Raw genomic sequence first — 22074 nt, 5'->3', positions numbered from 1 at the left:
GAAGGTGCTCTTTGGTAAAAGGGGTGAGTTGGTCATCAAAAAGAAAGGAGGACCAAGGCACTCTTCATATAATTGATTAAAATGCCTTTATTAGTATGGCATGTTCAATAGAAACAATGTTTTTAAAACTCCGACGCGTTTCGGCTGCATGGCCTTCATCAGGGAGTACAAAGAAATAATACAATGTTCTCTTTTTAACAGCTTTTCCAATTAACCCTAATTTGAAGAGGGAGTAAAATTGATTGTTCTGTATTTCATTTTCGCAAAAACTTCTAAAAACATGCTTTCACATGTCATTATGGGATATTGTATGTACATGGGTGACAAAAACTATTTAGAATTCAGGCTGTAACACAACAAAATGTGGATTAAATCAAGGGGTATGAATACTTTCTGAAGGCACTGTTTGCAAAGAGTGTATGGTAGGCTTTAATATAGCCTACCATTCATTGTGTCACTCGTTAACCATTCTCTATGCCTCAAGTTACCACACTAGCACATAAATATATGGCTCTGTTTGTGTCATAGCAAATAAGAGCGCTTTACCTGGAATTAGCATTAAGTTTAGCTCTCTCACTACTGTTTTCCTTCCTCTTCAGGCTTCCAAATTGTCTTGAGAAGGAAGACCGGAGCCTGTATTTCCAGACGGTTGACCTCGCGGAGTGCCTGGTCGGCCCAGGATACAACGCTGAGCGTCTCTCAATCCCCTACGTCCCCCAAGTGACAGGTAAGCAAAGTTTTGTAGATAGGAGAAAACACAAATGGGGAGTGCTGATTTAGGTTCAGTTTTGCCTTTTAGACCACAATGAATAAGATTTACATGGACAGGGGGGGACCTCATCCCAGATCACCATTCCTACTCCGAGAAGCTTTCCAGAACCTGAAAACACATTGGAAACATTGGATATCAGATCAATCAGTTACATCGGAACTATAAGGTGTAAGCACATTTAGCACAATATAGTTTTCACATTTGTTCATGTAGGACAGGGCTCTCCAACCCCAGTTATAACTAACCTGATTCAGCTTATCAATAAGATAATTATTAGAATCAGGTACGCTAGATTAGGGTTGGAGCAAAAACCTACAGGACAGTAGCTCTCCAGGAACAAGGTTGGTGACCCCTGATGTACAGAAATATGTTTTAATTTATTTCAGTTGTTCATGTAGGTAGGGTGTTGTTATTTCTATACTCTTGATAAACATTGACTATAAATCATTTAATATCTTACTTGTACAGTAAGAGTGTGGTAAGTCTTAAATTGACTCAGAAAGCAACATGGTAATTAGCTGTTTGTTTTGTTTCCTTCCCACTCCTATTGTTTGACTCAGTTCTATACACGGTAGGGAAGATCCTCCACAGGTGCAGGCAGACATCGCAAGGTAACCAGACCAAGTAGAGGAGCTTAGTTTGACGCCCAATCCTTTGTAGTCATAGTACCTGTGTCACTGCTCTCCCAACATGGTGCAACATGCTCTGTTGGTGTCCATTTTGGCTCAACACTAATTGAATGCAGTGAATATTTGGGTTTCTCTTTAGTGTATTGTCAAGTGAGCTAGACTCCGACCTTTTCAACACAAGTATGTTTATAAGTGAAGCTAAATGAGTGTATTATTGAAAGCCAACTGACCCATTGCACATTGATAGCACCAAGGTTGGAGGTCGTTGACCTATAGATTACGCTTTCACCTCAACTTCGGACCAGAGCCCCAATTCTCACATGTTCACCTTTGACCTCTCAAAGTGGGTAGAAGTAGCCTTGTAGATTCCAGAGCATTGTTGAATGATTTGTCAATTAGATATGTCTTTCAATTCATACTTCAAGTGTACTGTATGATATTAATGTTTGTAACTATGGCGCTTGCATTTGGATTTCTGTTATGGTGAGTACAATTTATAGGTGTATAGCAGTAAAGGGTTTTGTGAGTAATGTTGATGCTAGTCATCTCTGCAGAATTTGCTGTGTAGCATAGATATGTCAAATGTGTTAGATATTTTATTTAGGTTGCTTGTATTTGTCAGTACTTAGTACAGTAGTATCATTTAACTTGTACTGTTTATAATTCTTATTGTATGCTGTCACATGTGAATAACTTTGAAAGCACTGTACATCACTTCACCTTTTCTACGTTTGTGACCGACCAGCTCAAATCGGCCTTATGTAACACAATTTGAAATTAGTGTTTTTTACATTGGATAAAAGTAGACACTCAGAGCGACAAAATAGTATATCATACACTGCATTTTTGAGGAACAATGGGAAAGTAATTCTCCTCTGAAAGTTGATGAACTTGTAAACTCCCTTTTGAGAAAATGGTCTTTTGAATGTTTTGGTACCTACTGGAGACCTCTCCTTTGTCTACACACATTCAGCATTGTTCACACCCTCTTAAGCCAGCCCCACCCTTCTCTTTAAGGATTCACATGTGAGGTCATGTGGTAAACAGTGAGTCGTGTGGGTCTCTACAGAAGGTGTAAACGGTACAGCCAAGTGGTTACTTGCATAGTAGCAATATCAGAAATGGATCCTGTCAATATAAATAAAATAATATACAGAATGTACAAGAACAATATCAGTGATAGATGAGGTAGTTATATGCATACAATCAGGGGTAAAGTGGCTGAGCAGCAGGATAAAATGTTTTTGTTGTAGCAGCAACGTATGGTGTGTGTGTGTGTGTTAGGAGAGAGTCATTTGAATAGAGGCACTGCAGATAGTGCTGATGACTGGTCCATCCGAACCACACACGAACAAGGGAATCTATATTCTGAGAGCCTGTTTCTGTCCTGCTCTTGACTTTGTTGCAGGGCATGTGATGTCCTCTTCGTCGCAAAACTCCCTGATCTTCTCAAAAACATACGTTTGTCTAGCTGTGTCCAGTCCAGTTGGTGCTTGTACAGGCAGACCATCTATGGGAGGAAGGATGTCAGCGTTGCGCAGCAGCTTGGTGTGGCCTGTGATCAGGAAGTGAAGTTCCAGACTGTGGTGGAGCTTGTGCATGGTCAGCCCAGCACAATACCAGAGCACAAATTTGTTATCGTTTTGGCCACTGCAGTTATCACAATTCAGGTTCACACGTGTTTTCCCAACTCCGTAGTTGGTGAAGAAACGGTGCATGTAGTTGATGACTGCGCTGCTGCCTTTGCTAGATGACATGCCTTCATCAATCAAGTAGTTGACTTGTTGTGGTATTCCTTCACAGCAGACACCAAACAAGCCACACTTGCGAGATAAAAAGTAGATGGGACCTGGCTGTATAGGGTCAGAAGGATAGTGCACCTGCAAACAAAAGAACATTAAGATGAGTTAATGAAAAGAAAATGTAACGGAAAACGTAATATAATTTTTTTAATACATCATTATCAGGTAAGTTTCACTTAACTACAAATGTGCAGAGCAGCAGCACTGCATACAGAAACATAATCTTGTAAACTGGAAGTTAAAATGATAACACAGCCCGACTACACATACCTCTGGAAAATACAGAAATAATGTGAGATCCATAAAAGTAGTGCCAATCATATTGGAGGTCAATTAAATAATCAAAACGTGTTGTTTATGCTTTACATACCAAGTGTTGTCATCGATTCCTTGTAAAGACGCCACACTACTGCTTTTGTCACATGGGATGGCAGCAGCTTTCCACCAAAGTGTTTGTGTCCTGGGTGGTGTCCTGGTAATACTATTACATTATCCTCTGCATAGTAGTTGATGAAGTTTACCACTCGCTGCAAGTCCTCATGCTTCAGGTGTAACCTGTGCTTGCTTGGGCCAGCTCTCTTTTTGATGGGAGGCATTAGACCATTCTCCTTGTATGACTGGTGGAGGAGAGTTAGGCGTGTTCTACTGATGCTGAAAGACAAATTCCAGATACAAATATTTTGGCATTATTATACAATGATAGCCGTAATCACCGCCAGACACACCTGGCTACCTTGATGGGTCAAGTAATCATCTGGCGAAGTGGAATCTTTTGTTTAGATATGCTAGCTAAACAATGAACCATAATCCCAATCGATAGAATACTAGCAATACAAACCAATTCTCATAGCTAACTAAAGTTAACCAAATAAAGTCAGCAAAAAAAGAAACATCCTCTCATTGTCAACTGCGTTTATTTTTGTAAATATTTGTACGAACATAAGAACATTCAATAACTGACACATAAACTGAACAAGTTCCACAGACATGTGACTAACAGAAATGGAATAATGTGTCCCTGAACAAAAGGTGCGTCAAAATCAAAAGTAACAGTAAGTATCTGGTGTGGCCACCAGCTGCATTAAGTACTGCATTGCATCTCCTCCTCATGGACTGCACCAGATTTGCCAGTTCTTGCTGTGAGATGTTACCCCACTCTTCCACCAAGGCACCTGCAAGTTCCCGGACATTTTTCTCACCCTCCGATCCAACAATGGGATTGAGATCCGGGCTCTTCGCTGGCCATGGCAGAACACTGACATTCCTGTCTTGCAGGAAATCACGCACAGAACGAGCAGCTGGTCCAGCGACTGTGGGTTTGTGCCCATAGGTGATGTTGTTGCCCAGTGATGTCTGGTGAGGACCTGCCTTACAATAGGTCTACAAGCTCTCAGTCCAGCCTCTCTCAGCCTATTGCGGACAGTCTGAGCACTGATGGAGGGATTGTGCAATCCTGGTGTAACTCGGGCAATTTTTGTTGCCATCCTGTACCTGTCCCGCAGGTATGATGTTCAGACGTACCGATCCTGTGCAGGTGTTGTTACACGTGGTCTGCCACTGCGAGGACAATCAGCTGTCCGTCCTGTCTCCCTGTAGCAATGTCTTAGGCATCTCACAGTACGGACATTGCAATTTATTGCCCTGGCCACATCTGCCGTCCTCATGCATGTCTTGCAGCATGCCTAAGGCACGTTCACGCAGTGTGTTTTGGTGTTTTTCAGAGTCAGTAGAAAGGCCTCTTTAGTGTCCTAAGTTTTCATAACTGTGACCTTAATTGCCTACCGTCTGTAAGCTGTTGGTGTCTTAACGACCGTTCCACAGGTGCATGTTCATTAATTGTTTATGGTTCATTGAACAAGCATGGGAAACGGTGTTTAAACCCTTTACAGTGAAGATCTGTGAAGTTATTTGGATTTTTACGAATTATCTTTGAAAGACAGGGTCCTGAAAAAGGTCAGTTTCATTTTTTGCTGAGTTTATTTGTTCAGCACTTTTGAAATGTACAGCTACATATTTCAGAACATAGGCCGTTCTTACAGTATTCTCCCTGTACACCAAGTCAGAACCGTAGGATAAATAAAGGGGGCATATAAGCAGACAATGAAAGCTCTTACAATATTCTATGATGACATTTCTCTAAAACAAGCTATAGGCTACATATGCACCAACAAGTCAGATTAGTAAGCTAAGTTATGAGGGGGAAAGGGACCACATTTTTAGGTGAGGCACATGGGCTACTAACAGCTTACCACACCACATACACTTTCTTAGCTACAGTATACATATTTCCCTGGCATATTACGTAATTTATGCAGCAGAATACAATACATTTTTGGACTCACCGTTGTGCTGTGCTCACTTGAACAGGATGGTAGTACAGCGGTTCTTCTTGTGGGCAATTTTGTCATGAATTTATGATGCTTTCAAGATGACTGGTCGAATCATGACGTCAGTGATCTTCAGGTCGGAGCTCTGGAAAGAGGACCTAGTTCCCGACTTGGAATTCCGAGTGGGATGACCATTCAAACATATTTTCCCAGGGGCGGCAGGTAGCATAGTGGTTAGAGCGTTGGACTTGTAACCGAAAGGTTGCAAGATTGAATCCCCGAGCTGACAAGGTAAAAACATGTATTTTTGCCCCTGAACAAGACAGTTAACCCACTGTTCCTAGGCTGTCATTGAAAATAAGAATTTGTTCTTAACTGACTTTCCTAGTTAAATAGAGGTGAAACAATATATATGTTCCCAGTCGGCGCTCATTTTTTTTCCCCTGAGTTCCCAGTTCCCAATCTGAGATTTCCCAGTTACGAGTTTCCAGTTGTTTTGACCACAGCAGAAATCATGCTGGATTGACAGCATGGCCAATCTATTCAACCTTTTCTGGCCCATGCTGTTGCATGTGAATGTTTATCCTTTTAACCCCTGTGCGAAAAATCCTATCGCCATTAGCATAACAAAATGTATAAAAAAAAAATTCAAATTATATCGTTTTATAGATACACCTCTCCTGAATCGAACCACGTTGTCCGATTTCAAAAAGGCTTTACAGCAAAAGCAAAACATTAGATTATGTTAGAGGAGTATATCGTAAAAGTAGCCACATAGCCATTTTCCGACCAACCACATGCATCACAAATAACCAAAAAACAGCTAAATGCAGCACTAACCTTTGACAATCTTCATCAGCTGACACACCTAGGACATCATGTTACACAATACATGCATTCTTTTGTTCGATAAAGTTCATATTTATATATAAAAACAGCATTTTACATCGGTGCGTAACGTTGACTAACTATTTTCCCTCAAATGCATTCGATGAAATAGCTCTACAATTTACTAAATTACTATTCGAAAACATTTTTAAAATGTAATATTGTCATTCTAAGATTTATAGATGAATATCTCTTGAAAGCACCTGTAATGCCAGATTTAAAAATAACTTTACTGGGTAATCACACTTTGCGATAAAAGGGGATGCGATACTCAGAACAATAGGCTAGCAATACTGGTCAGCGCCAACTTGGAACAATCGCATATCAGATCTAGTCTTGTATACTATTGTCAATAATCCCTTACCTTTGATTATCTTCATCCTTAGGCACTTCCAGGAATCCCAGGTCCACAACAAATTTATTTTCGTTCGAAAAAGTTCATCCTTTATGTTCCATTAGCTTGTTGTTGTTAGCGCGTTCTGAAGGCTGCACCAAAAGTTCCGACGTGCGCGGGGCTACTCTTTCAACAAAATGCATTTTTTTCTTATTTAGGTTCGTTCAAACATGTCAAACGTTGTATAACATAAATCTTTAGGGCCTTTTTCAACTAGAGCTCCAATAAGATTCGAGGGGGACGATTGCATTGTGTTTCAAAACGTTTCGAAAGGGGAGGGTAGCTAGGGGCGCCGGCGTCATAATGGTGATGGCCCTCTCCGTGTGACCACGTTCCACAGCGTGTCATTCTGTCAGTTTTCACAGTAGGAGACTCAAATCACTTTGTAAAGACTGGGGACATCTAGTGGAAGCAATAGGAAGTGCTCAATGAACCATAGCTCACGGTGTGATTAATAGGCAATGTGATGAAGTTGAGTCCGCAATTCAGAATTCCACTTCCTGTTTCGATCTGTCTCGGTGTTTTGACTGCCATATGAGTTCTGTTATATTCACAGACACCATTCAAACAGTTTTAGAAACTTTAGGGTGTTTTCTATCCACAAGTATTAATTATATGCATATCCTAGCTTCTCAGTTTGAGTAGTAGGCCGTTTAAAATGGGCACACATTTTTTTCAAAATGCGCTGTGGCGCCCCCTATCCTAGGCGACCGTCAAGAGGATAAGCTTGGAAAAGAGACCCTTAAACCCACATCACACACCCTCTCCACTGAATAGCAGTGAGGGGAAGCAAAATAGTGATTGCTTTGCAACGCTTGCAGTTAGCCACTGATATCTTCCAAACCACTCATTGTTGAATTTGCGATTTCCATCTTGTTGTGTAATGTTTAATGACGATAAGCACCGATATGTTTTATCTATAATTTCTCTTCATATGACAAGGATTGTAAAGGATTTGCCAGTAGATTGTCGAGGGGATTCATGATGATGACTGCTTGTCTAGCTTGCTTGATACGATTTTGAAAGTAGGATGTTGACATGATCAGTCCAATCAAAGCTATGGTAGATATAACGTGATTTGAGGTCCTTTTATCAGTGGGCAATGATCTTGAGCCTTCTTGGATGGGCACTTCTAATGTAAATCTATGGCAGCACCCAAGGGGCTTGAACTTTCTAGCTCTCCGTGTAGATTTTGCGGTGAGGTCGTGTCCCCATGAGTAACAGAACACTGAGCCAATCACGGCGCAACTAGAGAAGATTACCAACCCCTGCGCTCTGTATTTTCCGCTGGCTGCCCCACCACCACAGAAAGCACTGAGCTAGGCTGAAACACCTGCATTTTGGAGCTGTCTTACTCAAGAAAGCCTGCCCTGAATGACGAGTCGCCACTGACTATTCGACACCATCACGTAGATCCATGGTAGTCGCCATGTTAGTGTTTCAGTACCAAATTGCTTTAGTCAAGAGTATTCAGTGTGAATATGGTAATGCCAATATCCACAACACACACACACACACTGGACATTAACACACACCGAGCTGTCATTAGCACCTTTCCACAAGTGGCTAGCTCATTAGTCATACCTGTTTAAAGTGTGTTTCAAGCTGTATGGGTCACATTGGTTTACACAGGTTTTTACCTACAATAATGAACACTTTTATAAAGTAGCCTACTACAGATTTTTTTAAATGTATTTTATTTCACCTTTATTTAACCAGGTAGGCCAGTTGAGAACAAGTTCTCATTTACAACTGCGAACTGGCCAAGATAAAGCAAAGCAGTGTGACACAAACAACAACATAGAGTTACACATAGACAAACGGTCTGGCTCGGACAATGCATGCTTGCTTGCTTACTTACTTACTTACTACCTCAGACGGGCACCACAACAAGTATATGATTCAGGTTAATTGAAGAGTTTGTGACACACCGTCTCCCAATACTATACTTAATGGTATTTAACAAAGATATAACAAATGTACTGCATTCAATCTTGATTTAGAAACCCATTCATCTGACATATTTGTTTTTTCTTTATTTTCTTCCTTTTGTATTTTTATTGAGACATGCAGGTGGGGGGGAAACAGATTAGGGTTGGAGTGGGGATTTAAACCCCTGTCTCCGGTGGGGTGAGAGGAGTGCATATGTGTCAAGCTGGGAGTTTTTCTGCTGCACTACAGGCTCTGCACTTCAGAGATGTTTAATGGCATTGAAATGTATTTTGTATCGTATGTATGACACGGTTACAAAAAGAAAGGAAACTAGATAGCACCTGCACGTGTGTTACAGTACTATTCTCGAACTATACTGTATACTTCAAACTGTAGTATGACAACCTCCACTGAAGTACTTGTTTTATGATGCAGATGAAGACCGCCTCACCAGAAGAAAGAGTTTGGTTGACACCATTTCTCTTCAAGTGGATTTCCCTTCCGATAGCCTACCAGACAAGGTACGTCTGGACATATGTATGCTGTCCTGATACAGTGAAAATAATTTAACAAAAAGGAAAAGGAGGCTCTGAGTGCGGCTCTATTATGTTTTTGCATGTCTGAATATAAACAAATTAAACGTTCAACACTCCAACAACATTGAACACCCAAGCAGTGCTCCTACCTTCGCTTTCTATTGCACACAAATGTACATGTCATGTCTTTTGATTGTGATTTCTGAGATCGTTGTGGGGATAATAGGGGTATCCGGTTTCACTTGGTATCAGGAAAAGTTGGTGTCTGTAGTATATGGGATAAAGCCATATATTGTTAGTATTCTAATGATTATAAAACCATATGTACCTGATATAGTGTAAGTACAAGGAAGATTTCGCAATGCTCAGGGTTCTGTTGAGTAAAGTACTCCACTTTCTTTCTTTGCAGTCTCCGCTGGCTGAGGAGATCACCTTCGAGACTCTGAAAAAGGCCATTGGTAAGGCATTGGAAACCCTGTAGCTATGAGCAGAACACCTTCAACCGTATTAGTCTTTGTAAAGTCTATCATAGCACACAGCATTTTAGCAAGCATAGTTAACAATCAACCCCCTTTCTTGATAAAGTGATGATTGTATAACACAAAACTGATGATTTCGGATTCATGTTTACATATCTTGCATTACTCATCTCATATGTATATACTGTATTTTATACCATCTATTGCATCTTGCCTATGCCGCTCTGTCATTGCGCATTCATATATTTATATGTATATATTATTTTTCTATTCCTTCACTAAGATTTGTGTGTATTAGTTAGTTGTTGTGGAATTGTTAGATTACATGTTAGATATTGCTGCAATGTCGGAACTAGAAGAACAAGCATTTTGCTACACTCGCAATAACATCTGCTAACCATGTGTATGTGAACAATAAAATGTTATTTGATTTCATTGACACAATAACCACTATGTTCCATTTTGAGCAACTGAGCTTAACGGCCCAGTGCAGTCAAAAACTTCATTTTGAAAAGACCGCCTGAAATTTCAGCCTGTTTTGTCATTTTGGCCTGCCTGGTGACATCACCAGATTTTTTTTTTTTTTTATTGAAAACAATCACAGTAAGGTACTTTAATTATTTAATTATTAACCAGAAAATATTTGATATTGAAGTAAAAACGGCTGCATTGGACCTTTAATGAATCAAACTACAAAGACGTTACCAGATCATTTTTTTGTAAATACCAGGTTAAAACCAGCTGAAATAGGAGACAAAATGTCATTTGTAAGCGGCCCTCTTCTCTCCAGACACCACAGGGTTGGAGGAGCAGGAGAAGGAGAAGAGGCGCCAGGTCATGGAGAAGTTCCAGAAGGCTCCGTTTGAGGAGATTGCCGCCCACTGCGAGTCCAAGGTAAACCAAAGATTACGTTGAGCACAATTCTGCCACACACACACTGCATACTTTCTATTTCACATACATACACCCACACACACACCCATAGATCTTTACATTACTCCCTTTTTGTTTACAAGGCCTTACTTCATAAACTTCCATCTTATCTGACTTTGTTGTTGAAGTATAGACACCTGAGTTGCCTAACCCGTTCATTCTTGAGGTTCGTAAGGTCTCCACCGAGCTAGGTATATCTGCTTTTAGTTTTAATGCACCCTATTGCTGAAAAAAAAAAAAAAAAACATGTAATCTTGATGTTCTGGTGCCGTTCGGGCAATTAAACATTTTGATTGTGGACTTGTGGAGGAATGTAACTAATTGTCTTGGTGATTTGTGATGTTGTATTTGTGCTTCCCATGACTGTATTTTGTATTTTAACGTGTATATGTTTGGGTATATTGTGTATTTATTTTATACAGTGCATTTGGAAAGTTTTCAGTCCCCTTGACTTTTTCCACATTTTGTTACGTTACAGCCTTATTCTAAAATGTATTGACAATTTTTTTCCTCATCAGTCTACACACAACACCCTATCATGACAAAGTAAAAACAGGTTTTTAGACATTTTTATTACAAATAAAAAACAGAAATACCTTATTTAGATAAGTATTCAGACCCTTTGCTATGAGATTCGAAAAATTGTGCTCAGGTGTTTCCATTGATCATCCTTGAGATATTTCTATAACTTGATTGGAGAGCACCTGTGGTACATTCAATTGATTGGACATGATTTGGAAAGGCACACGCCTGTCTTTATAAAGTCCCACAGTTTACAGTGCATGTCAGAGAAAAAACTTAACAATGAGGTTGAAGGAATTGTCTGTAGAGTTCTAAGACAGGATTGTGTCGAGGCACAGATCTGGGGAAGGGTACCAAAATATTTCTGCAGCATTGAAGTTCCCCGAGAACACAGTAGCCTCCATCATTCTTAAATGGCAGAAGTTTAGAACCACCAAGACTCTTCCTAGACCTGGCCGCCCGGCCAAACTGAGCAATTTGGGGAGAAGGGCCTTGGGTCAGGGAGGTGACCAAGAACCCGATGGTCACTCTGACAGAGCTCCAGAGTTCCTTTGTGAAGATAGGAGAACCTTCCAGAAGGACAACCATCTCTGCAGCACTCCACCAATCAGGCCTTTATGGTTGAGTGGCCAGAAGGAAGGCACATGACAGCCCGCTTGGAGTTTGCCAAAAGGCCTCTAAAGGACTCTGACCATGAGCAACAGTATTCTCCAGTCTGATGAAACCAAGATTTAAATATTTTGCCTGAATGCCAAGCGTCACATCTGGAGGAAACCTGGCACCATCCCTACGGTGAAGCATGGTGGTGACAGCATCATTCTGTGGGGACGTTTTTCAGCAGCAGAATGGGAGAAACTCCAAGCTTGTAGTGACATACCCAAGAAGACTCAAGGCTGTAATCGCTGCCAAAGGTGCTTCAATAAAGTATTAAATGGTCTGAATACCTATGTAAATGTAATATTTCAGTTTTTTATTTTTAATACAATTGCAAAATGTCTAAAAACGTGTTTTTGCTTTGTCAATTTGGGGTATTGTCTGTAGATTGATGAGGAAAAATAACAAATGAATCCATTTCAGAATAAGGCTGTAACATAACAAAATGTGGAAAAGGTCAAGGGGTCTGAATACTTTACGAATGCACTGTATATACAGGGCACTTTTCCCTGTTAAAATAAAGGTTCAATGAAAAATTATAATAAAACGTGCAAACACAGGGTTTTTTAAAGCTAATTTCCTGCAATTCTACCATGGAGCTGAAAGAAGAATTTGCAGTTTTAATACATATTTCCTGCGATTCAATGTATTTGCCATGGTTAATGCTGTGTCCTTTTGCTCAACTAAAATAACATTACTGCTCAATACCGCTAAATTAATTGCTTTTTGGATTTTAAATTCTCCCTGACTGTCTAGCATTTATTATTGGGACAGTGAAGAATGTTTTTTCTTCTTTTGGCTCTATAATCAAAAGTTTAAAGTGTAGACTGTCAGCTTTAATTTGAGGGTATTTTCATCCATATCGGGTGAACTGTTTCGAAATTACAGCAATTTTGGTACATAGTCCCCCCATTTTAGGGGAGCTAAAGTATTGGGACAAATTCACTTACAGTTGAAGTTGGAAGTTTACATACACCTTAGCCAAACACATTTAAACTCTGTTTTTTACAATTCCTGACATTTAATCCTAGTAAAAATTCCCTGTCTTAGGTATGTTAGGATCACCACTTTATTTTAAGAATGTGAAATGTAGTAGAGAGATTTATTTCAGCTTTTATTTCTTTCATCACATTCCCAGTGGGCCAGAAGTTTACATACACTCAATTAGTATTTGGTAGCATTGCCTTTAAATTGTTTAACTTGGGTCAAACTTTTCGGGTAGCCTTCCACAATAAGTTGGGTGAATTTTGTCGCATTCCTCCTGACAGAGCTGGTGTAACGGTGTCAGGTTTGTAGGCCTCCTTGCTCGCACATGCTTTTTCAGTTCTGCCCACACATTTTCTATAGGATCGAGGTCAGGGAGTTGTGATGGCCATTCCAATACCTTGACTTTGTTGTCCTTAAGCCATAACTTTGGAAGTATGCTTGGGGACATTGTCCATTTGGAAGACCCATTTGCGACCAAGCTTTAACTTCCTGACTGGTGTCTTGAGATGTTGCTTCAATATATCCACATAATTGTCCAGCCTCATGATGCCATCTATTTTGTGAAGTGCAGCAGTCCCTCCTGCAGCAAAGCACCCCCACAACATGATGCTGCCACCCCCGTGCTTCACGGTTGGGATGGTGTTCTTTGGCTTGCAAGCGTCCCCCTTTCTCCTCCAAACATAACGATGGTCATTATGGCCAAACAGTTCTATTTTAGTTTCATCAGACCAGAGGACATTTCTCCAAAAAGTACGATCTTTGTCCCCATGTGCAGTTGCAAACTGTAGTCTGGCTTTTTTTATGGCGGTTTTGGAGCAGTGGCTTCTTCCTTGCTGAGCGGCCTTTCAGGTTATGTCGATATAGGACTCGTTTTACTGTGGATATAGATACTTTTGTACCTGTTTCCTCCAGCATCTTCACAAGGTCCTTTGCTGTTGTTCTGGGATTCATTTGCACTTTTCGCACCAAAGTACGTTCATCTCTAGGAGACAGAATGCGTCTCCTTCCTGAGCGGTATGACGGCTGCTTGGTCCCATGGTATTTATACCTGCGTACTAGTGTTAGTACAGATTAACGTGTTACCTTCAGGCATTTGGAAATTGCTCCCAAGGATGAACCAGACTTGTGGAGGTCTACAATTTTGTTTCTGAGGTCTTGGCTGATTTCTTTTGATTTTCCCATGATGTCAAGCAAAGAGGCACTGCATTTGAAGGTAGGCCTTGAAATACATCCACAGGTACACCTCCAATTGACTCGATAGATGTCAATTAGCCTATCAGAAGCTTCTAAAACCATGACATCATTTTCTGGATTTTTCCAAGCTATTTCAAGGCACAGTCAACTTAGTGTATGTAAACTTCTGACCCACTGGAATTGTGATACAGTGAATTATAACTGAAATAATCTGTCTGTAAACAATGCTTAGAAAAATTACATGTCAAGCTCAAAGTAGATGTCCTAACTGACTTGCCAAAATTATAGTTTGTTAGCAAAAAATTTGTGGAGTGGTGGAAAAACGATTTTTAATGACTCCAACCTAAGTGTATCTAAACTTCCGACTTCAACTGTATGTGTATTAAAGTAGTATAAAGTTAAGTATTTGTTCCCATATTCATTGCACGAAATGACTACATCAAGCCTGTTTACTCTACAAATTTTTGGGATGCTTTTGCTTTTTGTTTTGAATGAATCGTGAATAATGATGAGTGAGAAAGTTACAGATGCAACAATATCATATATGCTAACCTCTCACCATTACAATAACAGGGGACGTTAGCAAACTATCATCACCCTGCCCTTAATGAGATCACCAATCAAATCAAATTTTATTTGTCACATACACATGATTAGCAGATGTTATTGCAGGTGTAGCAAAATACTTGTGCTTCTAGCTTCGACAGTGCAGTACTATCTAACAAATGACACAACATATACCCAATACACACAAATCTAAGTAGGAATGAATTAAGACTATATACATATGAACGAACGATGTCAGAGCGGAACGGACTAAGGTACAGTAGAATAGTAAAGAATACAGTATATACATATGAGATGAGTAATGCCAGATATGTAAACATTATTAAGTGAATGAGATACTGTATAATAGTATAGAAACATTATATACATATGAAATGAGTAATGCAAGATATGTAAACATTATTAAAGTGACTAGTGTTCCATTCCTTAAAGTGGCCAGTGATTCCTAGTCTATGCCTATAGGCAGCAGCCTCTAATGTGCTAGTGATGAACACATTAGAAATAGTGGATATTTGGAGACTAAAAAACCATGACCTATTGAGATATACAGTACCAGTCAACGTTTGGACACACCTACTCATTCCAGGGTTTTTCTTTATTTTTACTATTTTCTACATTGTAGAATAATAGTGAAGACATCAAAACTATGAAATAACACACATGGAATCATGTAGTAACCAAAAAAGTGTTAAACAAATCAAAATATATTTTAGATTTTAGATTCTTCAAAGTAGCCACCCTTTGCCTTGATGACAGCTTTGCACACTCTTGGCATTCTCTCAACCAGCTTAATGAGGTAGTCACCTGGAATGCATTTCTATTAACAGGTGTGCCTTGTTAAAAGTTAATTTGTGGAGTTTTTTTTCCTTAATGCATTTGAGCCATTCAGTTGTGTTGTGACAAGGTAGGGGTGGTATACAGAAGATAGCCCTATTTGGTAAAAGAACAAGTCCATATTATGGCAACAACAGTTCAAATAAGCAAAGAGAAATGACAGTCCATCATTACTTTAAGACGAAGGTCAGTCATCCGGAAAAGTTCAAGAACTTTTAAAGTTTCTTCAAGTGCAGTCACAAAAACCATTAAGACACATCTTAACATCAACTGTTCAGAGGAGACTGTGTGAATCAGGCCTTCATGGTCGAATTGCTGCAAAGAAACCACTACTTTAAGGACACCAAGAAGAAGAAGAGAGTATGGGTCATGGGTCTCCCAGTCGTGGCCAGTTGCGACAAAGCCTAGACTCGAACCAGGATCTCTAGTGGCACAGCTAGCACTGCGATGCAGTGCCTTAGACCACTGCGCCACTCGGGAAGCCTATCTTGCGAAAGAATTGAAACATATCTACTTTCGTATCAAATGGTTTGTCTATACATGTTAGATAAGACTGAGACTTGCGTGTCAGTGACCTCTTGTTTTGGAGAGGTTAATTACCACATCCTGCTGTAGCTCCGTGTCCACGGCCTGTGTTCCTGGTCCCCTCTTTAACCATTTGCCTCTCCTACATCATTTATTTTATTTTGTGGAGCCTTGTTGTGGTGCTTTCGGGCAAAAAAAAACAGTATGTGTGCGATGGTAGTTGGAGTTGCTGTCTGTAGGGAATTCGTTCTCAGTGGATGCCTCTGTCTGCGTTTTCCCTCGACTCCAACCCCATTTGATGCATGGAACAGATGTGGGTGGGGCTATGTCCACGTAAGGGTGCTAATTAAAAACGCTCTGACGAAGGCCATGAGGTCGATACGTAAAGCTTATTAAAGAACCCGTGATACTATCAAGAGCAGTGTGCAGGTTTCTTCTTTTTTCTCATGTTTTAATATTCACAACTACAAAAAAATGTTTTGCATGAGGACGAGTCATCTCTCGTTGAATGACAACAGGCACTTAATTGAATAATCTCTACTGTTGATCAGTCGCCGATGAGGGGGCATAGACTTCGGCTACCGACTTTGGCCTCGAGAAACAATTTTGTGTGCTCGAACAGCTGAAAAAAAACTAACAAAAACGTAAATGTTGTCATAATATATGCAGATGCCTTTAGGCAGCCCGAAAAACACGGCCCGCCCAAGGATTTCTATGGCAGAAAAATCCATGAAACACGTACACAAGCGTGCGTGCGCGCGCACACACACACACACACACACAAGCACACACACTTGAACCTACAGTGTATAGTGACTTTCTAAGCTACACAGGTCCAGTTAAGTTTATCACAGACTGAAAGCGTAGCAAATTGAAACACTATATATGTTAAGTATATTGAACTCCATCTTCACTCTGGTCGCTCTTTATCAACAGGCCAATATGTTACATGACAGACTGGCGCAAATCTTCGAGCTCACTATCCGGTAAGTGACCATTGAGGTCAAAAGAAGTCCCTTTAAGGTCAGAATAATATTTTACAAGAGAGACCTTGTATTCAATTATTTAATGTATAATTGTATTGTCCAATCATTTCTGAGGCTGCCCTGAAGGTTTACCTAACTACTTTCTGTCCATCTGCTCTGTTCTTCTCAGACTATAGAAACTGTGGTGTTGAATTGTGTTTGTAAGAACTATAACCTTCCCTCCTTTCTGCTCCCTTTTTTTCTTATTCCTCCATTTTGTCTCTCTCCATTCGCTCTTTCTCTTTTCTCTTCCCTCCTATTTCTGTATCTTTCTTTCTCCCTTTGCTATTCCATCCTTTTTTCTCCCATTTCTCTCTCCCTTCCCTCTCTCTCTTTTCTACTCCCTCTGTTTTTCTCTCTTTCCCCAGGCCCCCTCCCAGCCCCTCTGGAGTGGTGTCTATCGCTGCGGGCCACGCTCAACACCAGTCTGTCCCTGTCTACGAGATGAAGTTCCCCGACCTGTGTGTCTACTAGATCAAAGACCAGCCACTAACGCCTTGTATCCTCAACCCTAACCCTGACCACTAACCATACCCAGACCTGTGTGTCTACTGGAGCAAAGACAACCACATAGCCCTTACCCTAACCACTAACACAGTGTACCCTCAACCCTAACCCATTTCCTAATCCCTTCAGATCTGCGTGTCTATTAAAGCAAAAACAGTGGCAGGATAGAACCACTAAAACCCTATACCCTCAACCCTACCCCCTAAGTCTGCTCCTTAGCCCTATACCAGATATGTCTGCTACAGCAGAGACTAGCTGCGGCACTGTACCACTAAGCCCTAATACTGTGTTCCCTATTTCTTAACACTGCACATTGTTCCTGCCCCTCCTCAGACTAATGTGTCTATTACCAGATGAGATGGCTGTATGACTGTAGTTTCCAGTCACACGCACACAGGCTACACACACGTGAACGTGTGCGCACACACACACATTCGTATTTATAGTCTAATCAATTAGCTGTGGTGTGTTGGCTTATACACTTGGAAAGTGGAGATGTCATAGAATATCGAAAAGTGAACATTACTGGAGGCACCTTGTCGTTTCGAAGATACCATCGCGCTTGCTAGCAAAGAGATTTGTGGTGGCTAATTAACAGTAAATAAGTGAATTGTTTTACCTCACAGTTAGCCAAGAGGCTTACCTAGCCAGCTAAAATTGTTTACAGTTAGTTAGCAATCGTTTCAAAACTATTTTGCTAGCAACAGTAGTGCTGCCGTGTTAATTATAACCGTCTCACAAAATGTGTCTCCAGTTGTTTACATTTTACCATTGTGACGCGCATCCATGCGTATCCATGCATTTCTGTGCATATTAGAGAAAAGTAATTTTAGCGGCCACTCTGAAAAATTGCTTATTTTATTGGCTTTTGCAGGCAGATAAGCCACAGTGCTGCAGAAAGCTAATGCCTTGTTACTGAAAAGCCCTGTAGACATGCTAATTGGAAATGTCTACATTTTGAAATGTCCCAATGTATTGAAAACCAATTCATATATGTCAATCTGTGTGAAAGGACAAGGTGAATTTCAGGTAGAACGTTGAGAGTCTTGGAAATGTGGAGATTCTATTCTGGAATAGACATCTGGGTAGATTGAGCAGGGTTCTTTATTGCAGGTCCTTTATGGCAGTGTTTCAGAAATGTTGGGTATGAGACCAGGCTAGTAACGTGCTAGTAACCCCCCCATTATGTTTATGGTCTTGACTTTTGGTTCCTTCCATAGGAATCCAGTCACCACTGTACAAAACCTACTGGAGTCATGCCCTTCAGGACATGTACTGAGGAATGGTATTGTGGACCAGCTAACGCTAATAGAAAAGCAAGCAGTTGGTTACTAAAGGCACCATGTCATTTAGTTGATATATTGATAGTTTAGGATGATATGGCAGCCAAGTGCATTCAAATTTTTTTGGTATTAATTGAAGTGTTCCGGCAGCTGTACTGAACACTCCCTTCACCTCCGCTTATCATTTTCATAGCACTTTCACAATATGGTACAAAAGCATTTAGTTATTTTTATTACACCGTCTTGACAGGATTCATGTGAAGGCTGTTAAGTCGTCTTTTTCTTCTCAATCCTCTCACCGATGCTGAGCACAATACAAATATTCTAACGCAATGGACTTTGGATAGTTGCATCTATTTTCTTGTAAGACATTTTACATGAACAGTTAGAGATTTTTCATTATTGATGATCACATTTCAAATCTCTGTCATTTCACTTTCCAGTAATTTGATGAACCTGCAATTTGACATGACGTGTTGGTTTGATATCACAATGCATCAAATAAATATAGATACAGTATATACAATGTTATGCTTATTGCTATAGGCCAGATGTTTATGTGCAGTATAATTGGTATTGTTCACATGGGTTTCATAGCTTGCAGCTTCCTGTGGATATGTGTCATGATGATTTGTCTTGATTTAGTATTGATTGTTATTTAGAGTATATGGGAAAATATAATCGAGAGGGTTCACCAATATTGTTTTCCAACTTTCCTGGCAGGACAAGATCTGTCATAACTCTGTTGGCCATCTAGAATACCAAAACCCTTTCATCTTTACCAAAGAATCCATTTGCCACGTCCCCCACCCGTCCCCTCCCTCCCTCTAACGTCTTAATAATGATGTCACTCAACATTTGGTTTCTGAGAGAACCAAATATCTGTCTGTGTGCTGTTTGGGGCTCGCCACTGGGCTGTTTAATAACCCAGGTTGTTACCGTACTTTACTATCGTTACATCCTGGCTTGGTGCGGGTGTCTCTCCTATTTCTAGTGCTAGGTATGACGTAGACATGCTGTGTAAAACGCTGCATTAATCAAGGAGAAAAAGTCCTCGATTTGCGGGTTGTCGGATTATAACAGATTATTTTGGAAGGACCCATCTAAGCAAAGGACCATTCGGCCAAGCGGTGGGCATAGTTCAGTCCTACAGAGGTTCGTGTCAGAGATGGGGTCTACAGTCCTCCCAAACAAGACACACTAATAATGATTATGGGGGCATTTGAAAAGAGGCTTCAGCAATATGGGTGATGTTGAGATGGTTAATAGCGTGGGCTCAAGTTGAAGAATAGAGAGGCTAAAGTGATGTTGGTTATCAAAAGGTTCTCAGTGATGGCATCCTGTTGTGCCTTCTGTAACAGGATACTGCAGAACGTTGCTGTGGGTGGTTTTGTATGTTCAAGGTGGTTTCATGTTAAGGGTTAAGTCTCGCTCAGCCAGGCTTTCAGTCTCAAGTAAACTGAGCCACTGAGAGACTTGAGTCCAGCTTGCGAGACTAGTGGATCAAAATTGGTTAGTATAGTGAGGAAAGACGGCGGGCGGTACCGGTGTACGATTGTAAATGGGAATCACTAAGGCTTCTGATAGCAGGGTTGGGGGAATCGCTAAGGTGATTGGTGGACACTAGCTTCATCCATTTTAATTGGCTGGTGGCGGAAAATGACCTTTTGGGAAGTAGCCAATTGGATTATATATATATATTTTTTACGTGGTAGCTAACGTGGTACTTTATGACTCAGACCTAAGCCACTTGTGAAACAGATAAATAACACATTTAGCACAGATGGTTGGCTCTCAAACACAGATTTTTCAAATTGTTTTTCAATCGCGACTGGGTTGTCGAGATTGCTGCCTTAGCTAAGAAACTTTTGGGAAACTCACCCAAGAGCAGCATAAGTCAATAATGTTCATCCATATCCATTGTAGAAAATAACATTTTAATTTTGTCTGAGACCTTTTGCTCATTTTGACCTAATATGTAGAAATGCCCCTATTGATGCATATAATCTGAAATCATATCAGAAATGTGTAATCTCATTCATGGCGAAGTGCAATATGTTTTCCTCTGTATGATTGTAGGATTGTTTTTCTTTTGCAACACGTAATGTCTTATCTTGAACTGTGGTGTCACTTCAGATAGCATATAGTACTATGAGTTTATCGAGAGATTCATTATGAAATATCAAGTGTGTATGTATAACCTATGGGATTTAAGACATGAGGAATGTAGACCATATAGCATCATTGACTGAGATTGAGTGCCAGTCTGTTTTTTGCTATCATTCCGAATTCCCTGTCACTCATTGGCTTGACAATGACTGCAATGGAGTAGACAAGAGCACAAACAGGTCTGGGACTAGGCTATCATTTACTTTCTTTATGCTGAATTTGTCAATAGTCTACTATGGTATGTTTTTTATAGATATTCATCGTACGAGTGGCATGTTGCCTGATAGAAAATGGTTTGGGAGCTATAGTTCTTCTGTTTATTGTTCAAAATCAACACTCCTCATAACTTGAAACGGTGCAATGGGAGACCACTGTTTTGGCTAAACCAGCCTTTTTGAAGTCTGATGTATTCTTGGTGTTTTGAGACGACCCCATGTGTGCTTGTTTTCCTTCCAACATATCTACGAAATCTTTTCCGAAGGACAAAATCCTGACAAAAGTTGGGTTAATGCCAGATACAATTCAATAAGCAGCTCAATTTAAGTCTTGTGTGGATATGGAGATACGTTTGCATGAAAACCAGCAACCACAGGGGGGTCTGAAGACCTGGTTTGACAAAGGCTTCGCTGTGGTGAAGCGGCTGCAGGGATATTGAGTCCATTTTCTCTACTTATTACAATGACGAGATGGAGAATAGTGATTATAGACTGAAATTAACAGTATAACAATTAAGAATCATTTGAGCGACTGGTCAGCAATGGCTACAATTAAGCATCATTCTTAAAGCCCCATGCAGTGTATTTCATTTAACATCACTTTGTGTAATAAATAACTTTTTGTTGTTGTTGTTGGTGTGTGTGTATATATATATTGTTTATTTCTCTGAGACTCCTTGGGCCACTGAAATGCTCAGTCAGATTGTGTGGGTGTTAGGTTGTAATCATTTTGTTTCCTATGTTGTGATAATTGCGTTGTTTGCTCTGTAACCCACTTGTTTATATGCCACATGATATACAATAAGGCCGACACAACAAAAAGACATGTCACAGTGGCAGATAAATTCAACCACACATACGTTTGTTTAATCACAAAACCGGAGACAAACATCTGTCTGG

At 40.2% G+C, this 22074-nt stretch overlaps 1 protein-coding gene across 4 annotated transcripts in view; it reads left to right on the top strand.

The window, feature by feature from the left end:
- Positions 1–21805, top strand: part of efr3a (EFR3 homolog A (S. cerevisiae)) — a 243809-nt gene extending 222004 nt beyond the window's left edge. For all 4 annotated transcript variants that reach the window (XM_029703945.1, XM_029703942.1, XM_029703944.1 and 1 more), the window contains 6 exons: positions 600–727; positions 9180–9265; positions 9690–9738; positions 10550–10653; positions 16912–16961; positions 17369–21805. In XM_029703945.1, the coding sequence (XP_029559805.1) occupies positions 600–727; positions 9180–9265; positions 9690–9738; positions 10550–10653; positions 16912–16961; positions 17369–17474 (523 nt within the window). In that variant the 3' untranslated portion in view covers positions 17475–21805. The remainder of the gene's footprint in view (positions 1–599; positions 728–9179; positions 9266–9689; positions 9739–10549; positions 10654–16911; positions 16962–17368) is intronic.
- The last annotated feature ends 269 nt before the right edge of the window (positions 21806–22074 follow it).

Source organism: Salmo trutta, chromosome 21, assembly GCF_901001165.1.
Source record: "Salmo trutta chromosome 21, fSalTru1.1, whole genome shotgun sequence".
In the NCBI taxonomy this organism is placed as follows: domain Eukaryota; kingdom Metazoa; phylum Chordata; class Actinopteri; order Salmoniformes; family Salmonidae; genus Salmo; species Salmo trutta.
Note: the sequence above shows the minus strand (reverse complement) of the source record. Positions and strands in the feature narration are given on the sequence as shown.